General features: G+C 43.3%; 1 protein-coding gene across 1 annotated transcript in view; it reads left to right on the top strand.

Annotated features, from left to right (window-relative positions):
* The window catches only part of dst (dystonin), a 69328-nt gene that overhangs the window by 21416 nt on the left and 29349 nt on the right, over positions 1-18563 (top strand). Inside the window, exons 32-53 of the mRNA XM_079169060.1 lie at positions 45-4127; positions 4223-4369; positions 4474-4689; positions 4778-4921; positions 5009-5245; positions 6310-6462; positions 6557-6790; positions 6964-7248; positions 7842-8390; positions 8590-8766; positions 9772-9895; positions 10487-10695; positions 10843-11160; positions 11263-11429; positions 11568-11724; positions 12141-12267; positions 12433-12483; positions 13450-13685; positions 13792-13921; positions 14292-14491; positions 14607-15105; positions 15308-16770. Coding sequence (XP_079025186.1) covers positions 45-4127; positions 4223-4369; positions 4474-4689; positions 4778-4921; positions 5009-5245; positions 6310-6462; positions 6557-6790; positions 6964-7248; positions 7842-8390; positions 8590-8766; positions 9772-9895; positions 10487-10695; positions 10843-11160; positions 11263-11429; positions 11568-11724; positions 12141-12267; positions 12433-12483; positions 13450-13685; positions 13792-13921; positions 14292-14491; positions 14607-15105; positions 15308-16770 — 9906 coding nt within the window. The remainder of the gene's footprint in view (positions 1-44; positions 4128-4222; positions 4370-4473; positions 4690-4777; positions 4922-5008; positions 5246-6309; positions 6463-6556; positions 6791-6963; positions 7249-7841; positions 8391-8589; positions 8767-9771; positions 9896-10486; positions 10696-10842; positions 11161-11262; positions 11430-11567; positions 11725-12140; positions 12268-12432; positions 12484-13449; positions 13686-13791; positions 13922-14291; positions 14492-14606; positions 15106-15307; positions 16771-18563) is intronic.

Genomic DNA, 18563 nt, shown 5'->3' on the forward strand with positions numbered 1-18563 from the left:
GCTAAAAGCAGTTCTACAATTTGTAAAATTGTCATTTTCTTTAGGATTTAAAATCCAGTGGTGCAGGGCCTGGGACCGGAACCTCGAGTGGCCTGATTGATCAGATAACTGGGGTCTCTCTCCCAGACGCCCAACCTGTGACCTCCAACCTCTTTCAGTCTGTCTGTCTGGACCGGGAAGATGCTTTCAAACAAGATCTCCTTTCCAAATCCATGCTGGACCACTTGCCAAAGCTGAACGAAGCAACCGAGTGCACACACGTCTCTTCTGTGTCCCTCTCTGACATAGCAGCAGCTAGGGAAGGGGCCACGTGTGAAGACCCGATCATCAAGATGATAGAGGTCAAAGAGGTCCGTGATGGATTGAACGTGTGCTACACGGGGGACACACTGACCCTGGAGAGTGCTTTTCAGTGCGGTGTAATATCTGCTTCTGTCTACGTAGAGATCCTTCAGAGGCAAAAGACCAGTCAGGATAAGATTAATCCCAGCGCTGCAGAAGATGTCTCACTCTTAGAGCCAGTGCAGGAGGTTAATAGACTGATATTAAAGTGCCTCAGCAGAAATAAATCACTGACATCAGGGAGGAGTATTAACACTTTGAGGTCTTTTTCTGAAGGTTTAAGTGACCAGGAGACCATGACAGAGGAAGTTATGAGTAATCGTGAGGGGCTAAAAGTGGATGCAGCTGTCCAGTGTGATTTGATGCGCTCTAACAGCACACTCATTGTGCTTGAAAATCAGCAGCAGTTTATGGGACTCGTGTTGCCTCGTTGTGGGGAAATCCAAACTGTGTCCACCTCATTCCAGTATGACCAACAGATCACCAGTGAGGAGTTTACCAGCACAGTGTTCAGTAATCGGGAAAAGATAGCAGCTTTTTACATTCCAGAAATCTCAGAGGTGGTAGACATCGACTCCGCCATTCAGAATGGTTTGATTGACACTTACACAGCAGAGATTTTGAAATCTGTAGAAATTCCCGATGTGTTTCCTGAGGATGATCCCCTTAACGACAAGTTTTCATCTTGGCTTATGTACAAAAAACTCACAGTTGACGGATGCCATCATGCTGCAGATTGCTTAGAAGTCGTTAACATCCCCACTCATGCAGAGGCGACTCAGCTATTCATCTCCTACCTAATGTTGAATAGTTACATAGATCCCGAGTCAGGACAGAGGGTCCTAATACTCGACAGACAGCTGAGTAAAATGGTTAAAATTTTTCTTGAAGATTCAGTGTTTTCTGAAAACACTGAGAAAAATGTGAATTCTCTGACTTTAAATGTTGGAGCGCTTTCAGAGCGGGTAGATTTAGAGACACCGCTGCACATAAATGAGGAGACAGAGGACTTGATGAAATACAGGCAACACACATTTGACCAGCATCATTTTGGTTCCTCGGTCAATGGAAGAATTAGCTTTGATGAAAAAACATCTGCAAATGATGAGCCTCTAAAACAGGAATTTTTCGATGATGGCCTTGGAATGGACACCACAGAGACTGGTGTAGCGGAGGAAACCCCGTTTCACAGCAACTCAAACTGGACAGAGTCAGAAGATTTTGCAGAGAGAGGTTGTCGAAATAGTTTCCAAATTGATGATGAAGATGCTGATAGTAAAGACTTGTGTCAAATAATTAGTCAACCTTTATGCTCCCTCAACAGAACAAATGTTGGCTCTCCGTCGAGGATGTTTGACTCAGAGTGTTCAATAGAATCCTGCCGTCAAACGCTCCCACAACACAACACTGAGTCACTTTGTAGTGAATCAGAAGGTACAGATATTACTCAGGATGAGCTTGTACTCTCTGAGGGCGCGTCGGAGGGCCAGAATGAGCAAGACTGTGCTATTCATCTTCTGAACGCACAAGTGGGGGAACAGGACATTTTAGATGAGACCTGTGGGAGGCGTTATGACCTGGAGGCAGCTCTCAGTCAGGGACTAGTTAACGAGACGACAGTGATAAAGCTGCTCGACCTGCAGTCACATGAAAAACAAAGTGTTGTAGGAGATGAGGAGGATACAATGTCCGATGCATCCGTATCCTCAAATATTGCTCTTAGTGTAATCGAGCAGCAAAGCCTTTTGACGTCTGGTTGCAGCATTAGTATCAGTGAGTCATTGCAGTCCGGATCAGTTGAAGATGACCGTGTTGACTTACACCCTGAAGCCAGCAGTTACCCAGAAGAAAACGTCACTCACTCCATCTCTGATGATCACAATCTACGTTTAATTAATAATAATAATGAGGCTGAAAACATGCAGACTGAGAGGGAGGGTGCTGTTAAGGTGCTTGATCTGACTAACGAGGAGGCTAATAATGAAGAGGGAGAGAATGGAGAGCCAGAGGTAGATTGTGAGACAACAGGATATGTAGGAGAGATGAGTAATTATCTCCATCATTCCCCTCCCTCAGGCAGCGATTGTGAGCCTCGGATGAGCTCACCCTCCTCATGGAGTCAGTTTACTGCAGAGACAGCTGAAGACAGTGACTCACAGGTTGTAATCAATAGTCAGCTGACCGATATGGATGTTGTGATAGAAAGCGTTGCTCCAACCACACAGTCACGTCCATCTAGCACTGATCCAGAAAGCCAGACTCAATATTCCACTTCTATTAATCCCCCCAAATCTGACTGCTCACCTATTGATAAAGATTTTTTCATCGCCCAAGTGGGGAATCAGACCATTAGTCAGAGTGACTTAGACGTTTCCTCATCACACCGCAATGTGTCATCTGAGGAACGCAGAACAGAGAATGACACATGTGCACTTCAGTCACCTTTGGACGGCGAGCCAACTCCGAGTGTAGATTACTTATCACCCAGAGACTTGGTCGAAAGTGCAATCATCTCAGAGGGAAACGGTAACTATGATAACAACATTACAGTCGATGGCAGCAGAATCACATTACCTCAGCAAGCAGCACTTCATTCACAAAGTGAGTTTAGTGTTGGATCGGAGCCCAGCTGCTCTCAAAATGGTCAGAGTGTGCTTGTTGGTGAGAGATGTCCACAGTCACCCATTGTTTCCGATGAAGTCACCGCAACAAATGCTATTCATCTTAAGGGTTTCGGTGGTGAAGATTTAGAGCGCCCCAGTCAAACTACCAGCAGAGTTCCTCTTGAAACAGTGTTGGCTGGTAAAGATTCACAGCACAGTGCTGCAGAGGATGTTGAGTTAAGCACAGGCGGTCTTTCCCCAGAGAGGCAACACGAGGACATCTTCACAGTCACCACTGACACAGAGCAGATATCCGCGTCAGGATATGCACAGAAGGCAAGAGATCAAGAACATATTGGTGAAAATGTTTCTGGGTCAGACAATAACTCAGGACAGTCTGAAACTATTTGGGGATTAGGTTTCGGATCTGATATTCTACAAGAGGAAAAACGACTACCTGTGTGTGCTTCTGAGCATCTCCAGGTAGATACTGATTTCCTGTCAGACAGCTGCGTCGCGTCCGACGCTTCCTCATCAGTGTTTTCTAATGCTGCAAGGACACATGTAGATGACGAGGGGGAAGGGATTACAAAGGGGACTGATGTCAGTGATTTGCATAAGGCACAAACCCGGGACACTGAAAGCTCTATCGAAGTGTTTCAGAACCCTCCACAAACTTTAGACATAGCTGGCTTTCAGGAGAAAGACACACCTCATGGACTTATAGAGAGCAGTCACCCAGACCTTCTCATGGATGTGTTGAAGCAAGACGCCCTCAGTTCAAACAACAAAGACATGGGACACTCAGAACTGATAGTGCAGGAAGAAAAAGTCGGTGAAAAGACAGAGCAGTCCGATGCTCCAAACATCCAGCTGCAACTGCTGCAGGTTCTTAAGACTGTTTCCTCAAGCCAAGACCTTTCAATGCTTCAGGAGGTGATGGACACTCTAAACAGTGCGCTGGGGGGAGACTCTCTGGGGCGAGACTCTCTGGGGGGAGACTCTCAGGAGGAGCGATGGCACACACTGGAGAGCATCAAGGAGGAGAGCTCAGAGGGAGAAGATGAGGAGTCAGCAGAAGATGACTCGGGTCACTGTCGCTCTGCTGCAGACAGTCACCCACCGTCTCCTCAGTCGTCTGGCAGCTCAGATTCCTGCAGAGTTGAGGAGGTTAAAAATAAGGTACGTGTCATGTTGTTTCAGTGTTAAGGCAACTTGGTTTTTTGATACAAGTAACATCTGCTATTCTTTTGTTTTTTTGTTTTCTTTCACCTCAGTTGTTCTCCATCCAGGACTTTTTGGAGTCTGTTGGGAGACTGCAGGATCACGCCGATGTTTTAGAAGATGTCAGAAAAGATCTTTTAATCCAGGCACCCATTGGCAACAACATGGAAGAACTGCAGATTCAAAAACAGGATTTTCAGGTTAGACATGAACAATATCAAACAATATTATATGTTCTCAACTTTTCTCTTATGTATGTAGATGTATGCATTAGTTCCTGACCAACTGTGCTTTTGTTATCCAGTCTCTGGAGTCCCAACTTTCTCGACTGGCTGGTGTTTTGACAGCAGATATGGCGAAAGCCCGACAGCTCTTAAATTCTGTTGATGAGGACATTCCCATACAGATCCACCAAGATTTGTCCACGACATATCTGGATTTAGAGCAAAGTTTTACTGCTGTTTCCCAAATGTGTGCAGAAAGGAGTCACTCCCTAATTCAAGCAATGGAAACTGGAAAGGTCAGCGCTCATTGCAAGTAATTAAAGTGATGTAATAGTTGCATCAGCTGTTAACTTCTTTAAATGTGGTTATTTATTTTTTTTTTAGATGCATTTGGAATCAACGTACCAGAAACATCTTAGTGAACTTGATGAACTAGCGGGCCTCATCCAGAACAACTCAGGAATGTGTGACGTGGATTTAAAACCATGTGATGTGGACACACTGAAACATTTGATTCAGCAGAACAGGGTATCTTTAAATGAATGTCATTTTAAACATCCATAATCTACAGTAGTTACAGAAACGTACTCTTCACATTTCCGTCTTTTCCTCCAGGACTCAGAGAGCAGTCTGCTAAAAGAAGCCAGGCTCAAGTTAGAGGATGCCACATTTGATATCCAGTGCTTTATTTCTGAGCACGCTCAGTTTCTGAGTCCAGCTCAGAGCAGCTACCTCCTCAAGTTCCTCAGCACAACCCAGCGAGCGTTCAGGGACCAGACAGAGAGGCTTGTCACCCAGAGGAGCGCCTTGGATGTCCTACTGGACACCAGGGAGAGGGAGATCCAGGAGAAGGTCTGCCTGTGGAAATACAAGAACATATCACATATGTCTCCTTACAAAAACAACTATTTATACATGTTTGGTTTGCTGAATGCTTATAGTGCATGTAGAGTGGGCTGTGTAAGCCATGTTACTGGTCAGATTTCAGCATTGGAAGTGTGATTTGTGGATAAGAATAAAAAGTAGATACACTTAAACACATTAAATCAAGACATGCAGTACATGTAGACTTTTTAGAGCTAACAACACAAATATGAGTTATTAAATAATTTATGACAAGGCATTTTCACACATGTGGTTTGACATTATTAGTACACAATTTCTTTCCAAATTTGAGTGAGACATTTGACCCTCAGGCATCAAAACAAAAATGATTTATCAGCTCTAACATTTGATTTGTACAATTATTGAACTTCAATGTGGATTTTTGTGGATTTAGATTGATAATTAGACTTTTTCAAAGTGATGAGTAATCAACAGTATCCCAGCGTTTATAGTTTTCACCATATTTCAATGTGTTTAAAAAAAAATGTCTTCCAGGGAGGTTCTACTGTGAATGCCTTAAATGTTTAGGAAAAATAACAACTTTGCATGCTCACGTGCTTGATCCTGCTGCAGACTAACTCTTTGTGCTGGTTATATCCTACAGGCTTCCAAGACACCAGTGAACAATTAACAGTGGACAAAATGCACCTTCTCTGTTGGAACACGTTCACACACAACAAACCCAATAACACACAGGACATAATGTGCTTATTACTATCTCGAGACCAAAGTGGCAAATGGCGAAATGGCATGTTTACAGCATACTAGATGTATACACTGTTATGAAGAAGGAAATGTATACTAAAGCAGAATTTGCATGTTACCTCTAAGTGCTTGAATCTTTTCTCTTCCCTTGTTTTTACGTTTTTTGTTCCCAAATATTGATTCAGAACAAAGAAGTAACCCTGAACTCTGTTGTAGGATTTTGGGGGTTTGTTTCATGGGAATGTTTTATGGAGTGTGGATGTGAATGTGTTTAATCACAGCCTTTTGTGATATTTACCTGGTGTTTTTTCATTCTTGTTTGACAGTCTTTGTTGGAGAAACACAAGGAGTTTACAGAGAAGTTGGAGGAAGTGTGTGACGATCTCACCCTGACAGAAAACCAGCTGATGGGTCATCAGCAACAGGCTGGAAATGCTGAGTGTGTCACAGACCTGCAGCAGTACCAGCAGGAGCACCAGGTTTGAAATACATTTTCTTTTGCTTTTTAAGAAGCACAGTAAGCGTCCAAGTTTTCATCAGTTTCATTCTATCTTTCCTCCTCCTGATATCAAGGCTCTGCAAAAAGACGTGTTGACAAATGCCAGTGCCTTGAATGACGTCATCACCAGTACTAAAAAGTTTCTGGAGGAAAACCGGAGCAAGCTGATGCCCGATCAAATCGCCGTCATTGAGAGCAAGTTGGAGGAGGCGAAAAGCAAAGCCAAGCTCATCAACCAGCGGGCCGAGGAGTCCAGGAAAGACTTGGAGAAGGTTGTTACCACAGCCATCAAACAGGAGAGCGAAAAGGTCAGAGTTCAGATCACCTCCATACTGTTTGTGTTGTCTGTAAAAACTATGTAATGCATCATATTTTAGATTGTTATTTCAGTGTTATCATATTGTTAACGTAATGTCAACGTTTTATATTGATTTTTCTCTTTCCAGTATGTTGTTGGTCTGTAATCCATCTGTCTTTTCAGGCAGCAGCTGTTGAGCGGCTTGAAGAAAGTAAGAACAAAATCGAAGGTCTCCTGGACTGGATATCCAACATAGGGAATGAAAACGAGGGCAATCTGGATCAAGCTGACCATATAAGTAAAGAGAATGGAAACCTGCCAGAAGAAACCTCATCCACGGGACCGATCGGAGCGGATGACGATGCCAATGGAAACGCTTTACAGGCCACTGAAAATGATTTTGGCAGAGAGACCAGCGGGAAGAACGACGCCTCCCTGCAGCTCGATAAGCAGTATGACAGGGTCAAGGTATAGTTGGATTGTTGCAAAAATGTATAGAGAGAATTGTTACTCAGCAGTTCATACTTTCATCTGGGAGTCTTTTGGGTATTACTTGAGACAGATCATCATGAGTAAATCTAAAAGTAAAAGACACAAGTAGCAAAGAAATGCAGAAAGTAGCAATAAAATCAAAATGTTGTTTATCAATTTTTAGATCTGTTAAACAGTAAATGCCAACAAATATAAAAGCTGCAAAATGTTATTTAATTAGAAAAATAAACAGTTAACTTTATCTTGATTTAAAAAAAAAGAAAAGTTTAATTAAAATATGACTTGGCATTGAAAAAGATGAGGATGAAGAGATGGATTACATTGTGAAATGTAGATACAGGTAAAACATTCAACAATTGAGTTCAATAGTATTTTGCAGACTCAAAATGTTAGATTAAAGAAACAGGAAAAGTTGATACTCTAGACCAGCCTTTAAATACAGTAAAGGCAAAATGAAAAAAGAAAATAGTATAAATTATATCACGATGTTTAAAAAATGTATACAAAAAGATAATAATCACAGTTCTATGTATTGGTTCTGCATCTTCAAGTCTTCATCGTTCCCACAGGCCCGTCATCAGGAGATTCTGTCCCAGCAGCAGGATCTGATCATGGCCACCCAGTCAGCTCAGGCTCTGCTCGACAAGCAGGCAAACGTGCTGTCTCCGGAGGAGAAGGAGAAACTGCAGAAGAACATCCAGGAGCTGAAGGGACGCTACGAGGCCTCCCTGACGCAGGCTGAACAGCAGATGAAGCAGGTGCAGTGTGTCCAGGAGGAGCTGAAGAAGTTCCAGGGTGACTGTGAGGAGTTTGTCGGCTGGTTAGACCAGGCGGAGGGAGAGGTAGTGCAGCTGGGCACTGCTGCAAGCTCCCTTAATATCCTCAGTGATAAACTCCAGCGACAGAGAAGCTTCTCAGAAGATGTGATCTCCCACAAAGGGGACCTTCGCTTCATCACCATGTCAGGACAGAAAGTGCTGGATGTGGCTAACGCCTGTGGATTGGCTGACTCTGCGGCTAAGAACGCTCTGCTGGATGTTGATACTTCAGGAACCTGCTCTGCTGTCAAGGACAAGTTGGATTCAGCAGCCAGCAGATACAAAACACTACATTCACAGGTATTTAGTCGGCAGCTGATCACATGGATCTAGAGAGGTTGCAATGACTTCTTCTTGCCACTGGGTGGAAGCATTTGTCTTCATTCAAAGCTAGTACGTCGCGCTGTCTTCTGTGAGCACTGTGAGAATGTCAGTGTCAGAGACTGTTATCTGAATATATTATCACACATAGAGTATCATTTATTTTCCTTTGTTTCAGTGCAATCAGCTCGGCAACAACCTCAAAGATGTGGTTGACAAATACAAAAAATATGACGACTCGAACGCGGGTCTATTGAAGTGGCTCAACAGCTCAGAGGAGGAGGCGAGGAAGCAGCAATCCGAGGCCATAGCAGCTGACCCACAGACACTACAGAAACAGCTGGAGGAGACCAAGGCAAGAAAAACTGCAAGCCAGAACTGTAACCCTTAGGATAGCGAGTGCTCAGACGTTTCTCAGATTGTGGTCTTCTTTACCTGGATGTCCATTTTCTTCATATTTCTGTGAGGCCTCTCTAATTCTTGAGGCCAACACAGGAGTCATATGAAAAAAAGCCCGTATGATCTTTCTTCCCATATGATGCATTATGTTTTGATGAGAATTGGATCTTTACAGTTAAAGTTCAACAAGTCTGGTGTTTGATTTGATCTTTAAGATACGTTTAGAATATACAACTTTATTTAGCCCGGGGGAAATTGCAATGCAGCGGTTGCATTGCAAAGATTCATCAATGTGACGTGAACTTTAATGGATGTTAGGTTATGAGTATTCTATGTAAAGAAATAAAGAAAAGCTTTATTAAGAAGTAACATGCAGAACTTGGGAGCATTGACTGGGTTATACGGTCATGGCACAATAGACCTGCCTTACCATATACAGTGTTTCCACTGACTTAAATATAACACAGTTATTTTTAGCTCTGTGTTCAAATTCAAACCCACATGTGAATAGTTTAACTCTGGTTATGTGAAGCCTACAGGAGGATAAGAAACGATGCTGTCTTTGTGTCAAAGCTTTTGGCAGCAGTTAGCTTGAACATTTCTCTGTAGGAAGGTAGTGACTTACAGCAGAGATATGCCAAGATAAGAGGCGCCTGTGGGCCAACTGAGAAACGCTGTTCATCTGGCTTTGGTTACAAATCACTGCAAATACTCCAAAGCCTTTCTGTGAGTGTAGAACTCGAGGCAGACAGGTACATCTAAACATATCTGTGGAATCACTATATATTTCCTATTTATAGTAGATATTATCCAGACATTGTTGCACATTATCACTTTTTTTTTATCTTCAATCTACCACACAAGTGAAATGTATAATCTGTACCGTACAGTTTAAAAGTAGACAAAGGACATTTATATATGTGGATACTGTTTCATTTTTCTTTTTCCTATTGATCCACAGGCCCTACAAGGTCAGATGACAGGACATCAGACCGCTATTGACACACTACGCAAAGCAGCTGAGTCTTTGGTAACATCTGAAGGAGACCTGCTGAGCAACTCGGACGACATCCAGGAGACAGTAGGTGAGGGACAAATCAAAGTAGGGATCAGGATTTGCACCACCTATAGAGAGTTGTAATGCTTTTATGTGTCATTATTGACACTCAAATAATTTCGGCCTTAAAATAGGCAAATTGGAAGATGCCAGACATGGAAATATCTCTGAAATACTTGGGAAAGTTTCAAAATAAAGTATTTCAAAGTAGGGGCTTGAAGTTTATCAATCTCATTGCCCTGCAAAATGTGAGCCTTGCAACTTGTAGGTAAGATGTTAAGCAAGCAGACTGTTTATTGTCAGTTGGCAACAATGTCATCATACCTCAAAGTGTCCACCATCCTTTTTCTAAAACTTACACAGGGTATAAATATAGCTTTTGGAGTGTCTCATTTATATTCCTTCTCTCCAGTCATTAGTTTCTTGGCTTACATGTAAACATTTTTTTACTCTACCAAAATCTTAGTGAACGTAATCCTTTGCAAAACTTTTATCCTTAAGACACTGAACGTCAAACAAGTTACAGCTTTGGTTTGAAATGTTCATCTCACAGTGTGTCCCAAACAGTGAGAAAATGTTCAGTTTTAAACATAACCTGGTTTGTTTACCTTCGCTGCAGATGACATAGTTGAGCGCTACGACAACCTCTCCAAGTCTGTGAGTGATCGAAATGAGAAACTGCAGATCACCCTGACTCGCTCCATGAGTGTCCAGGATGGTTTGGATGAGATGATGGGATGGATGGAGGGAGTGGAGGCCAGTGTGAAAGAGAAAGGACAAATCCCCCTGGACTCTGCATCCATTGGAGATATCCTCAGCAAAGAAGCAGTATGTACTCTTCTCATTTTAGCAGTCCAATAACCAGATACTGTATCTATTATCTGATGCTGTCTGTGACTGATTTGTGTCTTTTACTTGCTCCATGTTCACTTTATTTAGCCATTAAACCTGTTTTCCATCCTGTATTTTCTTAAGGCATTAGAGCAGGACATAGCAAGTCGCCAGAGCAGCATCTCAGCCATGAAAGCCAAGGTGAAGAAGTTTGTGGAGACAGCAGATCCCTCTGCTGCTGCCCTTCTGCAGAGTAAGATGGATGCTCTCTCCCAGCGCTTCTCTGATTCCTGTAACAAGCATAAGCAAAAAGTGTCCCAGCTGGAGCAGCTGAAGGAAAAGGTGGAAGAGTTTGAGAAGGTTTCAGATGAAGTTCAGCAGTTTGTTGTGAAGCGTTCACAAGATCTACATGAGACAGACGGGCCGGGGAAAACTTTCAATGAACTGTCTCAGCTGATGCAGGTAACTATACCGCTGACTATGTTTACATCCATAAATGGTGGCGTCTTGAAGTATGAATATGTGACATTTTCACCAAAAATGTTTCATATCATTTCTCTGCAGAACACTAAAGCTGAGATGGCTGAACATGCCAGTGATTTGGAGAAGCTGCAGACTCTGTCCAAGGAGCTGTCTGAAATATGCCCTGATGGAAACAAAGCCCAGATCCAGAGCAAGATGGACAATCTCTCAAATATTTTCAGCACCTTCAAAGACACCGTCAACGAAAAGTAAGCTGGGTCAATGGGAGGGAAACATAAGGTTCCTGTATTTCCACGTTGAACAAATATAGCATCCTTTTCCTTTATAGTAATGGTTGAATAATGTACAGATGGATGCATGATATGACTGATTCTTGTCCACTACAGGGAAGAGGAGGTGTCATCCTGTCAGGACCAGCTAGGAGACTTCAGATCTGCAGCTAGCGCTCTCACCAAGTGGCTGGAGCAGACCAATGAGAAAGTACCTGTGGTTCAGCCGAGCAGCAGTGTGAAAAGTCTGGAGAAGGACCTGCAGATAGTCACTGTGAGTCATGAGATTAATAAAAAAAAATGTCTGACTGCACTTTAAGTACTGGAACAGAAGCCGTTGACTTTGCATCCAGAGCAGTCTGTGTGTTTTGCAACAGATAGATGTAAGTGTGTTTTAATAGGTTATAGTCCTACCCTCCCTAAACTCCCCACCATTCCAACCGGCTTTCTCTGCCAACTAATGACGGATGGATGGTATGTGTTTACACAGGACAGATCTGGGAGTGAAACATTATATCCTCCAGCAGAACGACTATTTGCTTCACAGGATCCCTGAAGTGGATCCTGGAAAGCAAAAAATAAAAATAAAACCTCACAGACATGTTCATCCTGTTTCTCTTTTCAGAAATCATGTGTTATAAATGCCATGCTCCTACCATGTCCATACCATGTATCTGTCTGATTAATCAGGGATTACTAGATGAGTGGACCTTCAAAGACCCTGCTGTCCAAGACCTGAACAGTAAAGGATCAGCGCTATACAGCCTCATGACATTCCTCACATCCCCCGCCAAGACAAAGACCGCTAACAAGTCAGGTAAAAATCGTCACACTTAACCTCAAATGTTTGAATCATTTGGTGGAATGGGAAGCATGGTGCACTTCTGAGTGTGTGCTCACTAACCAGTGGAGACCGCGGAAAGATGTTCTAGACCGTCTGCCTGTCCTTTACTCAAGCTTTGTCTTATGTCTTTTGCATCAGCTCTTACTAATGGTGGTGGTCCAGCGAGCCATTCCTACCTAACAAATAAAGGTAATCAAGTGTGTATGTGGATGCTACTGTGTAAATACATTGTTCGTAGTGTCATGTGTAGTGATTATGGCTGGTTTTCAAAACTCTGCTCTGGCTGTGGTGGCTCTATGCGAAACAAAGATCACTGTAACAGTATGTTCAGTTTATGAGTAATAAAGTTACAGGAAAAAAGAGGGAGTTTATTGCTTTTTAGAGCCCAATAGAGCAGTTAAGTGTCGGCCAAATTCCATAGGGAGTGAATTATTTCATCACTTTCCATCAAGCTTTTTCTTAAATGAATCAACATTTAAAGGCTCAAACATCCATTCACACACACAGGGAGGACATTTAATAAGATTAGATCAGAAATATTTTAATTTAATGCAGGAAGATTTTTTTTATTCCTATCTATAGCTCTCATACTTTTCTTTCCATGAGACTTGTTCCAAGTCAAATTCACAGTACCGCTTATAACTGTAAAAACTTGATGAATCCCACCTGTTCATTAGGAGATGCATGTTCCCAAGATTTGATCATTAGCATGTTCAACTCCCCCAAATAGCAACATAAGAGTCCAAGTTTTAATCACAAAAATATAAAAAAAATATAAAATATATTTTATATAATATAAAACAGTAAAAAGAAAATATTACTGCAGCTGTCAACAGCATGTCATTGCAGAGATAGTTTTCCCCCTGAGGAGACAGTCAGAATAACTGAACGACTCGTACTCTCTTAAATCACTCGTATGTGCCACGTAAGAACACATGAGTGATCCTGAGGCCCACTTTTATTTAATTCATCACTTACTTTGATAAGAGCCGAAGATTTGCAATACTTGGGAGTGGTTGTTACTTTCCTCATATTCTGAACCTACTGCACCATAATGCCACTATATTAACAGTTCCTCACTGTTATCATAACCTCATGATGACACGTTAACCCCCGGTAAGGAAAATTGAATAGAATTACTTTTGCTGTCCTCAGAGCTGATGGTAATTCAGCAGAACATGTCATTCGTCAATGAGGGATACGCGAGCCTCGGGGAGACGCTGAAAGGTCGAGCAGCAGAGCTGAGTAGTTTGGTGCAGGAGGTGAAAGAGGCCCAAAAGGAGACGGACAACATGTTGGAATGGCTGAGGGACATGAAAAAGACTGCAGCGTCCTGGAACAACGCAGCCACAGAGAAAGATTCAGTGAAAACACAGCTTGAACAGCAGAAGGTACAGAAATCTTGTTCAGTAAATGGCCTGAATAATTATGTGAATTATACACGCAGTCCTGAAAATCACAAGATTCAGCGATTATAATTTCTTTCCATTCTCTCAGACATTTGAGGATGACATGAAGCAAAAGCAGGAGAAGCTCCAGAAGCTCAGAGAGACGCTCCTCAACTTGATTAGGACTCATCCAAACTCGCCCGAGGCTGCAAAATGGAAGCAGATGCTGGCAGAAATAGGTATGCAGCAAGGTGTTGTCTCCTGATGGTCCTGGGTAATTTATGTCACTGAAACTGTCAGAGATATGTTGAATCCTGCTGACAAAATATGTATCTCATTACTGCAATGGCACAGAGTAAAGGCTGCTACAAAATGACAGATAGGAGAAGTTAGACCATTACTATTGGTCATCTAGTCTTCTTCCCATCACATGCATGCAGAATGTGTCTCATTACCTGCTCTCTGCCACACCAGTTAAATTAACACATTCGCAGTGCCAAGTCCTGCACAATGGGAGGTGTTGCTAGGAGAACAGTAGGACAGTGGATAGAAAGGTGCTGTTATGCTGACTAATGCCGACTGGTGTGATTGTTCTGCCCTCCTGCTCAGATGCTGCTTGGGCGGATATCAGCGGCTCTGTAGAGGACAGGAAGCAGCACCTGGAGCAGTCTAACAAGAACCTGGACATCTTCCAAACAACTGAGCTACAGCTTGTTCAGTGGCTTTCAGAGAAAGAGCTGATGATGAGTGTCCTCGGACCCCTCTCGATAGACCTGAACATGCTTAAGATGCAGAAACAACAAGTTCAGGTAGGCATGGTGCATGCTGTTTGGAAAAAACTTAAGGCTTGTGCATCTCCGAAGAACCAGAATGTCCTGTAATTTTCTGAAGGAATGCTCCTCTTGACTGATTTTGTCCCCCCAGATCCTCCAGAACGAATTTAAGAGCCGCAAACCTCAATATGAGCAGCTTGAGGAAGCTGCCTCTGCCATCCTGAGCTCCTCAGGCAACCAAGACCCCTCCAGTGGGAAGCTGGTGAGGGAGCAGCTCACTGCCGTCACACAGAAGTGGCAAGGCCTCACAGGACAGCTGAACCAGCGAGACAGCCTTATCGACCAGGCCGTGGTGAAGACGGGGCAGTTTCAGGAGTTACTGAGGAGCGTCAGTCAGACTGCCACTCAGCTGGAGAATCAGCTCACCGACCATCAGCGACACAGCACCCAGCCCGAAGCCGTGAAGAAGCAGTTGGAGGATGTCCATAACATCTCGGCACAGCTGAGAGAGGAGAGGAAGAAGCTGAAGGAGGCTGAGGCCATCAACGCAGAGCTCACCGCTATGGTGACTGAGGATTATCTCAAAGCAGACTTGGCCAGGCAGCTGGACAGTGTGAGCAAGCCTTTCAAACAACTGGAGGAGAAAGCAGGTTGGCCTTCTAACTTAACCTAATGATGTAGTGTTGTAATGTTGGGAAAGAAAGAAGCATTCTATTTGTGTTGAGTCATAGTAAGATATATTTATTCTATGACAGCAACTTTCCAATAGTCCCAACCACCTTTTGTTTCCACTTTTTGCACAAGAGGTGTTGCTGCATTTAACTCACTAATTGCCACATTTCTCTGTTGTAGAAAAACGTATCGAGCATCTCAACTCAACCTTTGCCAGCTCTCAGCAGTTCCAACAGACCTCCAAAGACTTCCAGTCATGGCTGGGTGAGAAGCTCCAGTCTAAGCCCCAGCCCATCTCTGCCAAAGTGGACATCCTGCAACAAACTCTGGAGGAGCACAGTAAAGTCCAGAAGGCTCTCAGTGAACACAAGGAAGCTTATAACACAATCACTGGGGAAGGGGAGATGCTTCTGCAGAACACTGACGGTGCAGAAAAGTTGGCACTACAAGGGCAGCTTACTACACTCTCGTCCAACTGGGAGGAGGTGAAGAAGAGCTCTGTGGAACAAGCTGACAAACTCCAGACTGCTCTGCAGAAATCTCTGAAGTATCAGGAGCATGCAGAGAAGCTCAGCTCCTGGATTCAAGAGATTGAAGCTAGCGAGGGCCGAGTCAAACTCACTGTTGATCCGGTCGCTGTGGAGAGTTCAATTTCTCAGGTGAAAGCTCTCCAGAAGGATGTCGACAAGCACAGAGGGATGGCGGAGCAGCTCAACGCGGCTGCAGATAGCCTTCTTGAGGTGGCCAACGCAGACACTGACGCTATCAAAGAGGAGAAGGCTAGCATTGGCAAAAGAGTGGACAATGTAGTGGAAGGTCTGCAGAGCAAAAGGGAGTCCCTGGAAAAGATCTCACACACAGTTAAGGAATTTAATGATGCCTACAAAGAGGCGAAGGGTCAGCTTGAGGGGGCTAAGAAGCAGGTGGATAGCTATGAGTCACAGGGAGTGCAGGCACACAGCAACAAGAACCTGACCAACATGAAAGCCCAACAGAAGAGTTTAGAAGGAGTGCAGAACCAAGTGGAGCACCTGAAGACCCTGGCCAAGGACCTTGTGGTTGATGTCCCAGATGCTGATGGAGTGACGGACCTCTTACTGCAGGCTGACAGCATGGAAAAAGACCACAGCACCCTAAACAAGAAACTAGAGGAGACATGCCAAGTCTTGGAAGGTAAACTGCAGGGTATTGGGCAGTTCCAAAACCAAATCCGTGAGATGTTCACCCGTTTCACAGACCTGGATGACGAACTGGACAGCATGGCTCCTGTGGATCTCGACTTGGCCACTCTTAAGGAACAGCAGGACAGCATCCAGAGCTTTGTGGCAAAGCTGCAAGAGGTGATGGCCAACACGGCCAATGCCGGAGACAGCTGTAAGAAGATGCTGGAGACTGAAACTTCACCTGACCTGTTAGGCCTCAAGAGAGATCTGGACGCTCTGAGTAAGCAGAGCGGTAAACTGTTGGACAGGGCTAAAGGCAGAGAGGTGCAGGTGCAGAGCACCCTCACCAAACTGGAGGAGTTGTACGGTAAACTCCACCAAGCGGAAGATAAACTTTGCAGTGCTGTGGGCAAGGAGGCAGCGCAAGAGGCAGTCGGCATGGAGACAGACGGCATCAACCAACAGCTGGAGGCCTTTAAGGTATGCTATCTCCAATTAAACATTTATTTTGTTATTTTGGCTAAACAGAGTTTCATTGAAATCTGTTGGTTGATAAGTGATTGAGTTGGATGATGGAATATGTGAAATCAGAGCAGCAGTTACTCTTGTTTTTGTCTTTTTTGCATAAATTTAATAGCAATATGCAACATGCAACATGCAACATGCATACGTTTTATTTATTTTTTAAATAAGAAAGATTGTGACCAGTGGGACAAATGCCCTCTTGGCTTTATTCAAAGAGGCAGTTACTGGCAAATGCTATTTTTATTGTTACTATGAATTAATCTTGTCTAAATGCTGTATTCTCTCCTGGGTTTCACATTAAAAATGTAACATTTTAGATGCTGTCTATCCCAAAAAACCTTGCACTAGGGCAGATTACCAGCAGGCTCTTCACTGAGCACTTGCTACATACAATCCTCTGGGGAATGCTGGTTCATTAAGGGCATCTGGTGGTAACAAAAGAGCTGTGGCCCATATGCAATGATGGTGCAGGAGGGCTGGACCGTGGCAGCCAGGTGGTCGCCAGCAGGGCGTCACTTGATTCAGTGGTCCCAGTAATGAAGCTGGGCCTGCATCCTGATCTCTTAACATTGACACTGTTGTTCTTTTACGTTTGAATCTTCACTGCCTGATATTATCTCAGGCTCTAAGCTTAGAGTAGCCTGGTGTTTATTTGACCATCTTGACATCGACACCAATTAGTAAAGCGATGGTTAGTTAACATTAAAATGTCCTGAAACCCGTATTTACTGCTGGGCTGAGTGTCTTTTAAGGCTTGTAGTAATATGACACACACCAGTAGTAGATTTCATAACTGGTTCAAAGCAGCCCAAATGCTAATGAATATTATGCCCCCAAATGCTAAAGATTATTCCCTTTTGTATTGTATTATGGATGTTTGGACAACATTTTTTTTTTTTTAATATAGGTAATATGCCGTACTAAAAACATGCCACACATATTGCTAGATGTCCTTATGGTCTGTTTTCAATTCCTATAACTCTCCATATTGTCTATTACATCGTGGAGGTCTTTGTTGGTTTCAGTGAGGGATAAAACTAGGGATAGCCATTAGAAAGATTTACAGACAGATGTAAAATATTTTAAAAGCCTATACATTCCTGTGTAGTTTTCCAAAAGAGGATTAACCTATATTTAGAGGTGACATTATGAAACACTTCTTCATTTATAGTATTAGATAGTATTACAATAAAACAATGTAAGCAGCCGAGTGTAGGCAAATGACACAGATCTGTCCTAAGATATAGGTCAAGGGATTTTTTTCTTTTGTAATTACTGGGGTGCTGCACTCACGCAGGAATGCAACATCCTGTGAGAGCAACATTATGTGAGACACATGGATTAAAATATCACTCGGGTGATGGGGGTGTGGGGTGGGGTGTGGGGGGGGGGGGGGGTTGTTTTGTTGTGTGGAGTTTGGTTTAAAGGCCTCGCAGGGAAACTATTAAAGAAGTGATTGATTCAAATTGTTGCTGAGCAGCGTTGTCATGGTGCATGTTTTTACCCCCTCTTTGTCCTGTCATCAGTCTGGGTTGAGAGGGCATATACAGCCTCAGCTGCTGGTGGAAAAACCCCCTTTGTACTCATTTGTACCAATGCTTAGCATCAGGAGGAGAACTGCCAAAAGCAATATCGGAACTTGAGCTCTTTCTTTATTCAGTTGTAGCATGAAAACATGAGATGATTGTGTCATATTCTGTTTTATGTTCAGTGGATCAGGCTCTTGTTTCTGTAGGTAAGTGGGGTTT

Source organism: Pholis gunnellus (assembly GCF_910591455.1).
Source record: "Pholis gunnellus genome assembly, chromosome: 11".
NCBI classification, from domain to species: Eukaryota; Metazoa; Chordata; class Actinopteri; order Perciformes; family Pholidae; genus Pholis; species Pholis gunnellus.